General features: G+C 39.5%; 1 protein-coding gene across 8 annotated transcripts in view; it reads right to left on the bottom strand.

Annotated features, from left to right (window-relative positions):
- mbd1 (methyl-CpG binding domain protein 1) overlaps nucleotides 1–17219 on the bottom strand; it is an 80167-nt gene that overhangs the window by 18704 nt on the left and 44244 nt on the right. For 3 of the 8 annotated variants that reach the window (XM_062971660.1, XM_062971662.1, XM_062971661.1), the window contains exons 6-15: nucleotides 14970–15055; nucleotides 12584–12624; nucleotides 11411–11554; nucleotides 11105–11239; nucleotides 9227–9277; nucleotides 8659–8727; nucleotides 8037–8120; nucleotides 6590–6655; nucleotides 4157–4213; nucleotides 2669–2752 (exon numbers count right to left, since the gene is read on the bottom strand). In XM_062971660.1, coding sequence (XP_062827730.1) covers nucleotides 2669–2752; nucleotides 4157–4213; nucleotides 6590–6655; nucleotides 8037–8120; nucleotides 8659–8727; nucleotides 9227–9277; nucleotides 11105–11239; nucleotides 11411–11554; nucleotides 12584–12624; nucleotides 14970–15055 — 817 coding nt within the window. The remainder of the gene's footprint in view (nucleotides 1–2668; nucleotides 2753–4156; nucleotides 4214–6589; nucleotides 6656–8036; nucleotides 8121–8658; nucleotides 8728–9226; nucleotides 9278–11104; nucleotides 11240–11410; nucleotides 11555–12583; nucleotides 12625–14969; nucleotides 15056–17219) is intronic. The other 5 variants (XM_062971659.1, XM_062971663.1, XM_062971664.1 and 2 more) reach the window with 5 other exon arrangements.

Below are 17219 nucleotides of genomic sequence, written 5' to 3' on the forward strand. Positions count from 1 at the left end.
ATGTGCTTTTTCTGAGTTTTTTTGCTCTTGATAGCTCTCCTATTACTTTGATTGTGTGAAGTGAACATATAAATAAATAAATAAATAAATAAAGGTAAGGATAACTGGAGAGGACATGATTTCCATCTCTGGGAAAAAAACTCCCCTTTCCAATTTTTGTTCTAAGGTCATGATGCAGTCCTTATATTCGGAGAGGATGGAAGATAGCCTGTCTAGAGTACAAGCAAGGGACACTGAATACCCAGCCAACTGTGTTTTGCCAGTCTTAAGGCTTTTGCCTCCCACTTTAACTGTTGCTAAAGAAAATCATCCAAAATTGCTCAGTGTGACCCAACGTGCTTCTTGTATCCAACCTATTCCCAGCGTCTATTTCTGGCTGATCTGGCTTAAATCCAAATTGTCGCTCCTTCTGTTGTTCAAAGAGCTAGCTATGTTATTCCTTTTCCTCATTATGTTAAAAGAGGATAGGATGGGATAGCAGAAGTCTCCATGCCAAAAGCTCCGGACTCTGTACAAGTGTTTTGAATTTCATTGACACAATACATGCAACACATTACCTTTCATCTACCAAACAAGGCCATGAAATGTGAGTTTGCAAAGCTTTAAGACAAGACTGACAGTCACCCACACAAATTACATTAGTAACTAAGTCCAACCTGTACATCATGGAAAAGGGGGTCATACTTAGTCTTTAAACATCCTACAACATTCTTCTTTACTCTTGAATTTATTAGAACTGAATTTACCAGCTGTGTCACGTGTTCTAGGCTTTTGGAATAATAATTTCCCAATAAATTCTCTGCTTCTTATTATTGTATGTCTTCAAGTCATTTCCATCTCACCATGATCTCAAAGTGAAGCTATCATTAGGGTTTTCCTTTGTTCAGAAGAGATTTGCCTTTGTATCCTCTGAAGCTGAGAAAATGTGATTTGAACAATATCTGCCTATTTTCAGAACTCTGGGGAAAAAGTAAGCTATACATACCAGCTTTGAGAAAAATAAATTAAGTGACAAATAAACATCTGATTGGGAAGAGATGAAGTACAGTTGGCCCTCTGTATCCATGGATTCTGCATCTACAGATTCAACCAGCCATAGCTCAAAACCTTGCCTGCCCCCTCAAAAATTCCAAAAATCAAATATTGATTTTTGCTATAAGGGGAGTCCTTTTACTATATTGTTGTTTATTATGGGACTTCAGCACACACAAATGTTGGGATCCACAGGGGAGCAGGGTCCTGGAACTAAACCAAAAGCTTGCTATACTGGTTACTAGGGGTGTGCAATTTTTTCGTTAGTCATTGTAAGTCATATTTGTTCAATTTGTACTTACGATGCAATACCTAACGCATGGGCATGGTCCATGCCAAAAACTTAAGATTCAAAACTTACCCAATACTTTTTCATTTTAATTTTGTAAATCTTGGAAGCCTCCCAAAGTCAGTTCCATTTTCAGTGCAAGGAAGCAAATCAAAGCAAAAAAAGGCTGTCTTTCCTCTTTAAATTACTAGCCTTTCATCATTAGGAGAGGGAAGCAGCACGGAGAAAGCAGAGTTCACTGGGAAAGAGACTGAGAAAGCACAGAATTCTGGGAAAGGTGAGGAGCTCTATGCCAGAGAATTTAACAGGCCCTGCCCTAAACTACATTTCCCAGAATTCTGCTTAACATCAGAAAGCCTATCAGGATAGGGGAAAGATTTGTCCCTCCATAGCAGCAGCCAGCCAGAGTTCCAATAAATTGTTGAATCTGCAAAGAGGACGACTGACTGATACTGCTAATAAGCAAATCTCTGCGTTGGGCTGGGAAGAACTCCCTAAATTGAAGTTCTATTAGTTAACATGAGAGACATTCATTGATATAGCTGTTGTGGCTTACATTTTTTTTGTCAAAACTTTAAAAAAATCCCTAAAATCAGTAGATGTATGAATATTTCTGAAAGTTGGTGGGAATTATCCCATTGTCTTGTGTCATTGTATAGAAAATTCAAGAAGTTTACAAAAACTTTGAACATTCCCCAAAGACTTGTGGATAAGTGAAATGTTCTGAAACTTGATGGGCTAACAGTGTTAAATGTGTTCTACCATTGTAGCAAGTTTCACCCCAATAGCTATAAAAATGAGAGAGAAATGAGCCCTTGAAATGTCCCCACTTGCGCAATTAGTATAACGAAAACGTAACAAAATTTCAGTACTCTCATTACAGTAACGAAATTTTCACTAACAACACTTTAGAAACACTTTAGAAATGAAACACCAGTGCCCCCTAGTTTTGTAATGAGTTTTGAAACATTTTTGTCATTCATCGCACAGCCCTACTGGTTACCAAATTCTTTTTACAACAGAAATATATCCATGAAGAGCTCACAGAGAGGGGCTGCTGTCGTCACTGCTACTCCTTCCTCCCACCTTTGGCTTTCTGTATTTCTTTGCTCTGAATCACAGGTTTTTCCTTTTTTGCTTGGGAGTCCAACTTTTTTGGCTAAATCTACTGGTTCCCACCACATGACAAAGACAATACAGCAAGCGATTCTCTCTGTTTGGGACCTGTACACTAGTTAAGATTTTTTAAAAGGTTGGGCTTCAAACCACTTGCTTGACCAGGCGGGCAAAATCATTGTTTCAGTACATCCAGTACAAGCACTGTGTGACACGGAGAAATATATTTACCACACTGCTCTTCAGGATGTCTGCAGGATGCTTGCGGGGGCGACCCACCTTCTTTCTTTCTTTCACAGCCCCCAAGGATATCTTCTGTTGGGAAGAAAGCAATAGTAGTTTGCAGGGGTCAAGGAGACACTTTAAAGTCTTTGCTGTTCCCAGAGCAAAGACCCCACACACTGGAACAAATTACTATAGTAGACATTATCAGAACATTCTCCCAGTGAAAGACACCTCAATAAGTTTTTTAGGTATTTTTATGTACCAACAGCACTAATGACACAGCGATGTCATTAACAGTCTCTACTAAACCGAGTACCTTGGGACAATGTCCTGTGTTTGTGACCTGCCATTCATTCAGAAAGCAACTCTCCTTTTCTGGGAGCAGAACACAATGTAAATAATTCCAGACAGGGTGCTCTTTATACAAGATGTACAACCATCATATATGTAATACAACCCCCCGTACCACATGAGACCAGAACCCTACAAAATATTCCTCTCTAGGAATTCTCTATGTCCTCCAGAAGATTCTATGCTTTCACCAGAGGTTACCATACAGCCACTTTGGAGGATCCAGCAAATTCCTATAGGATAATGGTGCACAACCTTTGACCCTCCAGGCATTTGAGACTCCAGCTTGTTCCATGGACAGAAATTCTAAAAGCTGAAGTCCAAAACACCTGGAAGGTCACAGATTGTGCACCACTGCTTTAGAAGATACCTGTATGGGTATTTTCTAGGTTCTCCTGCATTATTATGACTTCCAGCAGAAATTGTACATTTCAATCATGTCCGCGATTATGCATAATTTCCTATTTCTGCAGTAAGGTCAAGAATGTATCTCCATGGATATGGGGCTTGTACTGTAGGTAAAACTTTAACTACCATTATATCTTTCAATCATTAACAAGTTGCTGATGAGATGCAGGTGAATTTGGGAATTACATGATGCTCAAAAGAATGAAGCCCTTTAATTACAGGAACCTATCAGAAAATGACTCTTTATGCACGGATATTCCCTTCTTTCACAGCTCAACTCTAACTGAAGGGTCTGCCTGTCCAAGTTTGTGGACTTTACAGCCTAGATGATGAGATGAATCTCAATCTGCAAACTCCCATCCTAAACCAGTGCTTTATTGTATCTTTGGCTCAATAACTCGTTCCTCTTCAGGTCAAACATCAATTAGGAATTGCATGTAATAATTCTGATATAGGCTAAAATGAAATTAATTACCAAACCTTTATTAATTTGAACAGAAATAACTTCAGCTAAACTTGAACAGAACCAAACATTTCAGCCCTGATCCAATGGAAAGATGAGAGAAGTGAGATTAATCTCGGGCTATATTTCCTTCACTGAAAATTTTTGAACACCAGCAACTATTTCAGCTGTATAAAAAGTACGCAAAGGAGGTGTTTACTGATATCTTTGTGAGACAAACCAATACATAACCAACACCCTTAAATTCCTTCCCTATTCTGTTGCCTACTTACCCTATGCTTCACGATAGGGATATCTCCTTTGTCCAGTTCCATGCTGGATTTCCATTTCTAGGGTAAAGGAGACATATAGATGGTGAAGTCATCAAACAGAAAGTAAACTAGCTGAATTTAGACATAAAACACTCCCATAATATAACAAAGCAAGATGCTGTAGGCAGCCATGGGGGTAAACATAAGAATTAAGGCAGGGTTAGATTTTAAAGTGCTACTAGACTACTATTTTTAAAACTGGCATTCTTTTTTTATATAATTTCTTATTCAAAAGAACAAAACATAATAAAAAAATCAGTAACACAAAAAGCATTCTTATAATATAATGTTAAAACTATACATCTAACTTATCAGCTACTACAATTAAAAAACCAAATCAGAACTCAAATACACAAACAAAATACATACCTACATAGACATACATACACAAACTACACCAACAAATGAACAAACAGATGAGACAATTCTACAACTCACTATCTGATGGTATTTATTACTTATTATTCTACTACCTTTAGATGATATGTATATAACCATACTTCTATTTTTAGTAACACTTCTAATTCATAAATTCTGTATTTGCCCCCATGGTTCTTGTGAAAAGGTGATAAACAAGTCACAAGATCTACTTTACAGAGTGGACTTTACTTATAGGTATACATGGGATTCTTCAACATAAAGTGCATTGGTAACTTAATGGTATTCTACCAATGTTCTTTTTAATAAATAAAATTGCACTGTAAATTTCACAAATATCCCAAGGATACTGTGCATAAAGTTATACCAAATTATAAATGATTCCCTTTATGTAAAGAAGTATCATTTAGGCTAAATACAAAATTAGATTTTGCATACATTTCCATTCTTATCCAAACCTTTATTCACACCCCCTCCCCGAGAGCAAAAACAAATATCCATTAAATCCCCACCCATTGCTTGAAAATATATAAAAATGCTGACAGCAAAACTCCTTGAAGTTATGTAGCTGGAAGAAAATTCCATTAAGCAACTAATTTTCCATATATTTGGGTCACAAGACTTCTTGGAGTTTATAGTTTGCTTTGAAAATACATTTGATACATCATCCCAGGCTCAGTGACAAATTAAGTTTTCCTCTCCAAAATAACACTCCAACCACCAGAAAGAGGAGCCTAGCAGGCAATAAGCCAGTCATCATCCAAATACAGATTTAAAAGTTGGATTTAAAAGAGAGCTGGAAGCTGGATTCACAAATACAAACTTATATGGCAGTGGTTCTCAACCTGTGTGTCCCTAGATGTTTGGGCCTACAACTCCCAGAAACACCAGCCAGTTTACCAGCTGTTAGGATTTCAGGGAGTTGAAGGCCAAAACATCTGGGGACTCACAGGTTGAGAACCACTGCTATATGGGATAAATCAACACAGTCTGTTTTTGTTGGAATGCACACACATACGGACAAATAAGAGTAGAACACAGTCATGTTCATGACCAGGGAAAAGTTCCTCTCCTTCTTTTTGACAGAACCAGAAAAAGACTATGGATTGGGCATATGCAAACATAACCTCAACCCAAATTGTTGTTGTGTGCCTTTGTGTCGCTTATGACTTATGTCAACCCACAGGTGAATCGATAATTGGGTTTCCATCTCAAGATTTGTTCTGAAGTTTGCCTTTGTCTTTGCTGCTGAGAGTGTGTGAGTTGTAGAAGACCATGCAGTGGGTTTCCATGGCTGAGCAGGGATTGGAACCCTTGTCTCCAGAATTGTAGCCAAGTGCTTGAACCACTACAACACACAGACTCTTTCCCAACCAAAATACTGTAAACTGATACACATAAATACTTTTGTTGAAGCATTGGAGGAGCATTCTTATGAGTATCATGACCTGCCAAAAAACAAACAAATGGATTCTAGAAAAAAAATCAGATCTGAACTCTACCTATAAACCAGAATTACCAAATCAAGACTATCATATTTGGTTATATCATTACATAACATGACTCACTGGAAAAAAAAAGTTTGATAAAGCATAAGACAGTAGGAAACTTGCATTACAGATGATGTGACCCAATTTAAAAAAAACATAGCACCAAGTATGCAGGACCCAAGAAGAGCTGGTGATGTCAGGCTGTCTTTAGAGGTCCCCCTATTCATAGGGCACCCATAAGTCAAAGTTGACTTAATGAGTATCAGCAGCACAACTTCTTTTGTCTACATGTAGCCAGTGTATGAATAGTGCAGGTTCCTAGGTTTTGCTGGACTATAACTTCCAGCAGCCCTAGCCAATACTGCCAGTGGTGAGAAATGCTAGGATCTGAAGTCTGAGAACAACTAGTGGCTTGTGTAAGTCCCATCTTTGACATGAGAGTATAAGTCGTCCTGCCCATCCCGCTTCAAAGACAGTACCCAACCATACAAACAGCCTTGTGGAAACAAGGTTATGAGCCACTCACTGTAATAGGAGAGCGCTTCTGGCGACGGCAGCCTGAGACCAGCTGGGCCTTAAGAGAGGGCCCATCCTGACAGCCAAAGAAATGAAGGAAGAAAAAGAAGTGAAACTTTTAAAGAAGTCAATATGGTGCCAGATATGAGAAAGGGAAGGCAGAGGAAAGACAGAATATGCACCCAAGGAGGAAAGAAACATTAAAGATAACAGAATGAGTTCAGATCTTTCAACTAGGTTTGCATAAAACAGAAGAAAGGGAAACTGATCCAGAAAAAACAAATTCAAGAAATGTAGCTGGGCTGCATCTTGTACTGGCTTCCCTCCATTCAGGAGACCTCCAAGTGTAGTAAAATATAGCTTCCAGCATCCCAGCCATGATGGGTAATGCCGATGATGGCTGTGGGTGATGGGAATTATGGTTCCTCACATCTGGAGGGTGTCAGGTGAGGGAAAATTGAAGTAAGCTGCAGATAAACCGAGACTACTAAAATTTACCACTTGACAATACTTCCAGAATCCAGCATGGCTATTGGAAGATGAAGGACCAAAAACTAACTCTAACCTAACCAAGTCTAGAAATTGTTGTACAAGGACAGAAACACAATCCTGCTAGAACTTCATGCATTTGTAAAATGCTCTCTGGCTCAAAGTTATTTATCACCCACTTCTGACCCCTCTCCTTGACAATTCAAAGCCATCTTTATTAATTGTAGTGATTTTCAAATTTGCATTAGTTCTCAATCCCATACTATTCTACCATTCTAGGCTGCAATACTGAATTACAATAAGAACACTGAGATTTTGAAATGAGAAAATAAGCCTATTGGAGTGCAGCAAACTGTGTTTTTGCTCAAGCTCTCTCTCTCTCTCTCTCTCTCTCTTTTCAAAAAGGCTTTCTGGTTTTTACCAACCGTAACCTGGGAGTGGCCCTTTCCAGTTCACCCAACTACAGTAATAACACTCCTGAAGGAAGAAAAGGATGTATTTACTATAACATGCAGCAGACTCTCTTTTTCTATTCTAAATTTTGTTTACAGCACACTTGATATACCAGACTGGCTGTCCTTTCTCTCTGTTTCAAGATGGGTAACCAATGAACCTCTAGATGTTGTTTGACCTACAAGTCCAATCATACCTAGCCAGAAAACCTATGGGGAGGGGAAAGAGTGCAGTTCAGCAACATCTGCTCTGATTCGTTCACCAAGATTCACTTGGAACATACCACAGTTCAAACCATTAGAGTTTGGATGGAATCCCCTTAAAGGGTGTCCTTGTCAGTGGCTTATTACCAGTCTCAGTGATGACCAGCCAACTAGAAAAAGATTACATCATCAAAGCAAAGGACAGAAGCCCAGGCAAGCCAAAGTTGATGGCTTGCTTAGTAACTTCCTTTGCTGTAACTCAGAAAAGTAACACAAGACTTCCCCCTTCTTTACTTGACACCCCCCACTCACGGTGGACTCTGATGGTGGCTCTGTTGCTAATAGTTTCTTGTGCCGCTGTTTTCGAACCTGCTGGACCTTCCGGAAAGGCCCATCCTGGCAAGTCGAAATGAAGGAGAAGGAAGAAGGAAAGACAAATGAAGAAGTCAAGATGTGCAAAGCTAAGAGAGCAGCAAAAATGTCTCCAACAGCAGGCATATAATACCAAAAGGTTATTTTCTTTCTGCATTTCCTAGCTTTATGAGTCCCTATATCAGACGAAAGGTAGGATAAAATAAAGTAAATAAATGAAAATAAACAAATATATCCCACCATTTTTCAGGAAGCCTGGTGAGCCAAACCATGTGATCTCAGTGACTCCACAGACTGAGACAACACATCTGATCCAAGGTCAACTTAACAGCCAGGCAGGCATTCTCAAGCCCAGGACTTCCTGGCCCAGATATCATGCAAGTTCTCATTGTCCACAGTCCTCATTCCAAATCATAAATTTTGTTCAGTTTCACAAACTCCTCCCTACACACTATATTTGGCAAGAGGAGTGTGAAGGAAATAATTCAAGTTCCTTTAGATAGGGTGTATGTACAGATGATTGCCCCCATGCTAGATGGCATGCAGAAGTGGAGCCACTCACTGTTGCTGATGTGGCCTTCTTTTGCTGACGCCGTACAGGTGTAGAAGCATCTTTGGTAGAGACTGCTTCCTGGTGCCAATTGGGAAAGAGCCACAAAAGGCCATTAGGCAGAGTGCTTCCTTGTGCAGTGACTGAGGATGAAACTGCACACTGAAGACAGACACCAAGGGACCTACCCAGAACACTCATGGATGCAGAGTGAAGCATGCATGTGGCCACTAGCCCATCCCATTGCCAACTACACACATAATCCCACAAGGTCATCACCAATGGAATAATCAACAGGCCAACATACAGCTGTTAGGGAGAAAGGGGTTCCCCACATCATACTTTTTATTGCCAGGCTGTAGAAGAACATTTGTCCTTCTGTACATAATAAGTGAATACATAAGAGGGAAAACATGCTGGCAATAAAATGGAAAGAATTATTCAACCACAAAGATGTCTGGTGTAGAGCTAGATAAGAAGGAATGGGAACACGGATCAGAATGACTACATAAGACTGGAATAGAATGGAGTTAGCTGGGAGAAGCTAATATGAGAGAAAAATCTCTTAACATAAACTTACCGTGGTCAGCTTCTTAGAGTTGTAGCCAACTTTCTTTGGGGATATTCTTTTCTGTAAGGGAAAAAATCCAGATAGTGCCAAAATTAGATGCCACCTGTGAATCTTTGAAATCTCAACCAACACACCACAAAGGAAGCTGTGCAGTGCAAGAAGATCATGCCAGTGAATTTTTCTCTCTGATGTAAACTAAAAATTGCTTCATGAAAAAGGTGGTTGAGGAGATGAATCGGCATCCTTTTAGTTGGGTACACACTGCTACAAATCAATAGCTGACATCACACCAAGTAAAATTGAATCCTCCAACATCAAACAATGCAAGTATTATTCAGGATCACAAATGAGAAAAATGAGGCACATAAGGGACACATGTCCCACCTTAAACTATTGAAATTTCTCCTTCAGGCTGTAATTCTACAGTCACTGCATTACACACGTGCCCCTCTTGATCAAGAATGGAACAGCTGCTACCACTGGAAAATGTGTTGTGTTTTCTACACCTAGAGACTAAATGCTAAGATTTATATTTTACTGCTGAACGGATGGCAGAGGATTGCGGGGAGGGGGATTTACAACAATCCCGTTGCCATGATTAAATCACTCCCCTGTGAAGTTTAGTTTGGAAGCAGCAGACCTTCTCTGCAGATTGGGAACTGATTAAGGAGGCTTGCCTCCAGAGTTATGGAACCTGAAAGATTCCTAAATGCTCTGGGGGATTTTTTAGGCTGATGGGGCCAGTGATTAAGCTAAAGCCTTGGTCTCATTATGGGCTGATAGGACAGAAAGAGGTATTGATGCAATCACCCCTAAGTGCTCAATCCCATGCTGCGGAACCTGCAATTCACCTTGATTTACAGAAGATAAATGGGCAATTAAACAGGCTAGGTGAAGGCTCGAGTGGAGGTGGCATAAGTGACACAGTGAATATACTGTAACTGAAAATCATTAAAGATTGTTCACAACAAGCAGTCCTGAGGACTTAAACCTAACCTCATGATTTCATATTCCTTTTAGGAAGAACATACAGTCCAGCGTATCATTTAGGTCTGGTTTAACATCCTGTGTACCCTGGCCTTTAGTATTTCATTTGTTTACATTTTAAAACAATTTTGTTAGGACTACATCTTTCCAATGAAACATGTTGTAAATCATTGTAGACTTCAATTTAAACTAGAAGTGCTGATCCTAGAAGCTATGGCCAGAAGCATTCCAGAATCAGAAGCATGCATGAGCTTACGTATATTGTATGGGTACTGTTTCTCTATTTTCTGACAGAACACATGGTGTTAATCTGTAGCTTTTCACAATATCCAAAATCTCTCCCATTGCCCATGGTTGCCAAGTCCAGGTGGCTGCTGCTGCTGCTGACAACCAGTGGGGAAGGGAGAAAGCAGGGAGGTAGTTTAGAGAATGCATCCCCAAGGGAAAGAAATAGCATGTTGCATTTCACCTATGACCACACACTCATTCCTTCTGTTTCTCATCCTAGGCCAGCCTGTTCTTCATCTTCTATCTTGATTTCTTGCTCCCTTCCCTTCTCATTGATAAGCAATGGCATCAGGTGTGGCTATCTCCCAAGCAGGATAAAGGTTTTGAAAGGGATCATAGGGCTAGAGGACAGCACCTCATTTCCCATTCCTAAAAAATCAAAGATATAAATGGGGGTGTGCATGGAACTAAGTGGACATAGCAATATGCTCCCCCTCTTTGGCACAGGATCATGGCCGTTTTTTCCTTGCAGGCAAATCCTTGGCCATGACCCACCATCTCTTCTTCCTTTTCTTCTTACCAGCACATCATTGCTGTTTTGATCCTTCCCCCTGTACAAGTACAAAAACAAGACAAGCATGCACACACATACACACACAATCTCACACACACCTTGCGATTGAGGCAGCGGCGCTTGAGGCATTTCCACTGCCGCTTCATGCCTGGTTTCTGCCTCCGCAAACAGATAACACAGCTACCACAGTCTTCTGTTATCTTGCAGGCCTGACACATACCACATTCAAGGCCCTGTAAAGGGTGGGGGGAGAGGAGGAGACAGAAAGAGAACAAGAAAAGTGGCTAAGGCTTGAAACAGCCCCACAAGTGCTGTTAGAAGGAGAGGTTGGGGTCGAAGGACAGCCGAAGTACAAGAAAGGAACCCAAGGGAGGGAAATAGCAAGGATAAGCAGCTGGTGATACCTGTTTGACAATCTTCAAGCATCGGCGCAGCAGGCATTTGATGCCAATGCGTAGCTCTGGGCTTTTGGCACGCTTGAGACACACACTGCAGATGCCGCAGTCCTGAGACATCTGGCAGGCTTGGCACACACCACAGCCAATTTGCTGCAAGGGCAGAGGGGTAAGGGTAAAGAGGGAGCCAGGGAAGGCAACACCGAGAACCCCTCACCTCGAAGTTGTACATTTAGCCAGTCATCTAGGCCAGCTGAGACTGTCAGGAAGAACACACCCGCCAACAATAGGTCAAAGAAGAAAAAGCTTTAATCAAGATTGGGTAACTGGGGCACTGAATATTCTTTCTGTGATCCATGACTCAAGAACTTTCAAGCAAAGACACCAGCATTACCATCAAGCTTAAATGATATTTCCATCCTACTCTTATACAGTTCTTCCTCATACTGCTAGTCAAGGGACCAAGAGCTACATCTCCAGTGCAAGCAATCAGGAGCCTATTTATTGGGTATATAAGCTTGTACTTCTGGTTACAAATCTTAATGCACTAATCCATCCACAGTGCAGCCACATTGTTTTGAAATTACTGGGGATTTTGCTATCATGCCCGTTGTTTTTAAGCATTCCTGCAATTGGACTGGGGGGGGGGGGCAGAATAGTCTTCCATCCACCCATCTCTCAACTATAGGGTAGCAAATGCTTATGCTCATATGTTTTAAATGCCTTCTGCACATATACTGGAGAGTTTTCAAGCACAAGGGGGAATGCAGTCATTTGAAGGTAAGCTAACTTATTATTTTATTTATTATATTTATACCCCGCCCTCTCTCACTCCAAAGGGGATTGAGAGAGGCTTACAAGTAGTCAACAATTCAATGCCGCATAAACAGACATAAAATAAACATATACATTAAAAACCAAAAAGTTAAAAAAATCTAGCAGTAAAACCAATTATTAAAAACCACACAATCCAAAATGTCCAGGAGTCATCCCGGTTGTAAAAAGGGGCACTCAAAGAGACACAACAGCAAGCATGAGATGCCACCACAAAATGCAAATCCTGGTCATAAAGACAAGAGTTCTCTCTCTCTCTCTCTCTCTCTCACACACACACACACACACACAGCATCAGAGGTCCATATTTTAATAATTTTAAGTGGATAAATTATCCACAGGTGTTACCTTGTAGTATCTCTGTTCCCGGTTGAAATCTCTTCTTTGAGCTGAAAAGGACAGGAAGAAAAAATTAAAATCTATGCAAGAAACAGCTATGGACAACTATAGAAATTTGTTCCATTCGTGTCATGCAGGTATTCTGCCCTGTAGCTGAGGCGGACCAGCTGAGGAACAGTCACATAACCCATGAGAACAAACTGACAAAGGTCTCCATCCGTTATTTCTCATTCACAGCACTGCCTCTTTGGAAAAACCACAGGGAAGAACTAGACGTTCAAATCGACCAACCACATAACTGTTTTTGTGAATGGGTTTCTCTGGGTAGTACCATACTCCTCCCCCACTTTTCATAGACCCAAGCTAAGGTCTCCAGTAATAGGTTTCAACAGCAAAAGCTGACACAAAGGTATCTCTCCTGAACAAGAGCAAGCTTCTTTCATTGCTGGAAGTTTAGAAAACTGGCCATACAAAAAGCTATAATAAACTCACTCCTCACAGCTAGGTCAAAAGATGTGGCATGCATGTTCTGACATTACCACAGCATTCCCTACCTTCAACACAACTCTGCCCCAAAGAGTAGAAATAAACACCCATCATTTTTAAACTATTTCTTGGCTACACAGAATTGGCTTCAAAATGGCAGTTAAGTCTCCCTAAAAGGCGAAACATTTGGATCTAACAGTTGCACATATTTTAAAGTTTTTAGCTGGCCTGTTAATTGATTATATTATCATTTTGATCCTAAATCAGAACATGGTAGAACATTTCTCAAACAAATATTGATGTATCCTATCCTAATACACTGTACATTTTATGGAACTTATTTGTAACCTGCTCATTGAATCTTTACCATAATCTATGAAATAAATAGAATATACAAGAAAAATAATGTAAGGGTCCCACACGTAGCTTTGATAAATCCCACTCACTGGCATTTATCAGGATCAGACAGACCTTTTTTACATTTTATGTTTGTATTAAATAAACAAGATTCTTACACAACTCTTTTGGAATGAAGCAAATGTATTCCAAAGGAAATATATTCCACAATGTTGCATTAAAGTACAAAAACCAGTTGTGGCAGGGAATTCAAGTTGCTGAGAATCTGATTTCATTTTTATAACACTTGTTACAACAAAGATACCACCGATATTTGGAAGTTATGACTAAATGAAGTCTTCATAGTAAGAGGAGTGACTAGGCAAAGATTCCAGTAGTTGGGTTGTTGTATGTCTTTTGGGCTGTGTGGCCATGTTCCAGAAGTATTCTCTCCTGACGTTTCACCCACATCTATGGCAGGCATCCTCAGAGGTTGGACAAAATCTGGCTACCAGTATTAAAAAACTCTAAAATCAAAACAGTAGATGGGAACCAACACTCTGAGGGCAGAGAGCAGCTAATGACTGAACAAAGGATGCCCCCAGGCAAGAGACAAAACCTTTCCAATGCTAATTAGGGTGATTAACTGAAACATTAATGCTGGCTTCCCAGTGACAAAGGACTCTTGCCACACCCTGGACTCTACACAGATATATATTCTTTCCTTTCCTTACTTAGTTTATCCATACCTCACAACCTCTGAGGATGCCTGCCATAGATGTGGGCGAAACGTCAGGAGATAATACTTTTGGAACATGGCCACACAGCCCGAAAGACATACAACAACCCTGTGATCCCGGCCATGAAAGCCTTCGACAACACATTCCAGTAGTTGATCATTGTTTGTTTTAAAAGCAGAGAACAGAGTCCAAGAAGTTGACATTCTGGTAAAAGGAGCGAGAAAGATCACATGTAGATATCTTAAGCAGGTTGCAGCTCACGTTTATCCTTAACTAACAGATTCCTATTGTTCACAGTTGGGAAGTCAAAACATAGTTCTCTTGACATTTTTATGTTTTAATCAAAGCTCAGAAATTGTATTTTTGCACTAGAGCTCCCACATTGTTTTTCTCTTGTGAGGTGAAGAAGAAATTCCTCAAAGAGAACTGTCCAAAGTAAAGTGTGTGTGTGGAGGGGGGGGGGGTAGAAAAGGAGTCAAGATGTAAATCAGATATGTGCAATTCTACAGGTTCAAATACCATTTCTGCCATCCCATTCGACCTCTAAGAGTGTACCTTTCCTCCTCAATCTCTGGAAGAAATGACATCCCTTAGAAACATGGGGAAGGGAATAATTTGCAATAAAATTTGCACAGCAAATGGTACCCTCCAGACACTAAGGTATGCACTTTGTAATTTTGGGGACTGGTTTCTCCCACAGTGAGAAATTTAGAGGATTCTAAAAATAGCATACTTCACTCACCTCGGTATAGACAGAGACAGGAGCCAACAGACACTTGGAATAAACAAATACAACAAACCTTTATACCTAATCTTGCCACTCCCATACCAACCTCTGCAGTCTGGGCAGAGCCACCGGCAACGTCTCTGAGATGGAAGCATCACTCCTGGGAACTGACCCTGACAACTGGCACAGTACCTGGGAGAGGAAAACAGTTAAGAATGACAATCACATATTTTTAAAGTACCTTCAGCCATAGAAGTTTAACATTTATTTTTTGTGACAAAGTCACAAAATTCTAGAACTTAAATACTAGTACACAAAATCTTACATGGCCCAGAATCCACTTACTTGCAGGACATCCTTTTTCAGTATTGAAATACTCAGGAATTGAAAAAGCGAGCAAGAACATATCTGACTGCATCACAGCCAAAGCCAACATGTTGTAATCATCACTTTCACAACTGTACCTTCTGAACTGTCTTAAGAGGTGGGAAAGCACAGAGAAAATCCCGTGGACATGGAACTGCCAAGCATCATGCTGCTTTGCACCTTCTTCTCCAATGATAGAAAAACATCTTCTTACTATGAATGTTCCTCCCAGGGGCAAAGAAGTCCATGAGTTTGTCTAAGTATTGGAAAATTTCTAGATTCAGAAACCATTCCCCTGGGATAATGATATACCTGCTTAGTACCGTGCTTACACATTGAGAGGACTTTTCAAATAGACTGCCGTCAGGGACTTAAAGAGAACTTGGTCCATTGAAGAATTCTGCTGGATTCCCTGATCAAATGGATAAAGGAAATACCCACTTGACTGCATATGTACGCGTTTACTGTTCAATTATATCTGTAAACTTGGATATGCTTGCTTTTGATGACACTGCCAAACACTTTTTAAAATAATTTTTATTCAGAAAAGCATATATATATATATAAGAGCTTGCGTTACACAAGGTTAATAGAATAAACAAGTTTTTAAAGATTATGTTTTAAAACTATACATCTACCTTTAACCTACTACAACTACAAAACACCAACTAAATACCAATTAAAATATGTATTGTAAACACAAGGATAAGTAGTACAACTGCACAAGACACAAAACAGACAAAACAAATATTAATCTACAAACTTCTCACCCGTTATCCAATTTATCTTTTATTAATCTACTCTCTTCATATGGTTTAATATAGCCACACTCCTACTTTTAATGACATTTTTCTATTTCATAAATCTCACAATTAACTAATGGCCCTATCATTATTATAACAAATTAATGAAACAAATCCCTATCTTTCTTAAAACTGGACAAATATTTATCCCAATTCACCCTTATTCACCCTAGATTGACAACTCAAATCTTCAACCATTCTCATATTTCATCTTCTCTTTTCCATATTTTAATTCTTCTTGCTTTTGATCTCCCTCCTTGTCAATCCTATTCCTGTATTACATCCTCAATGTGCTCGGTTGATGTAGAATCACATCACAAATCACGGATCTTATCCACATCTCTACAGAGGTTTTTCTGTTTGGCCATACAGGAATCCAGTTGATAGATTTCACCAGCTGGAACTTTTTAAATGAAACTTTCAATAAGTTAGCCGAGGCTTCAAATATTTTAACATGAATGACTTCTTCCTGCTGTTCTCTCTCTCTCCTTAAAATCATGTGCTGGTGGTTCTAAAGATTCCTCCTGTTTGTGTATTCATTTTTCTAACATTTATAATAATAATAATAATAATAATAATAATAATAATAATAATAATTTATTTGTATTCCTATCTCCCCAAGGAGACTCAGAGCAGATTCCAAAAAACAAAAAAAATAGAGGCCAACATTCAATGCTTCACCACAAGTGCAAACATGAATATATTAACAACCCGCCCAGCCCCAAGCAAACTAACAACAAACAACCAATTATTAAATAAAATCTAAAATTATATAAAGAGTTACACTATAAAATTATATCTAACCATAAAAACATAAAGCTATTTCTAACCATAAAAACATTAACTTCAGTTTAGTGAGCTCCCGGAGGTTCACTAAAAAAATTAAAATTCAAAGGGATCTATAATTGTCATATCTAGCAATGCTGGCCAAGCCCCCTCCCCAAGGCCAAAGTACAATGATAATATCCATTCAAAAATGAATTGATTGTCTACCTGATTCTGAGCCCAGAGTTCATGTTCCACTGATTTCTGGTCTGTCTAAATTAGTTTCCCAGTTAACTTTTCCAAAGAGTTATATATCTACCTCAAATCGGCTGAAAATTCCCCTCTCGTCATCCTTAATTCATAAAATAACTTGTTTCTTGTTGACCCAAAGTCCTCAATTCTTTAAGAGGCGTTTGCCTTGA

The sequence above is a fragment of the Anolis carolinensis genome, chromosome 2 (assembly GCF_035594765.1).
Source record: "Anolis carolinensis isolate JA03-04 chromosome 2, rAnoCar3.1.pri, whole genome shotgun sequence".
NCBI classification, from domain to species: domain Eukaryota; kingdom Metazoa; phylum Chordata; class Lepidosauria; order Squamata; family Dactyloidae; genus Anolis; species Anolis carolinensis.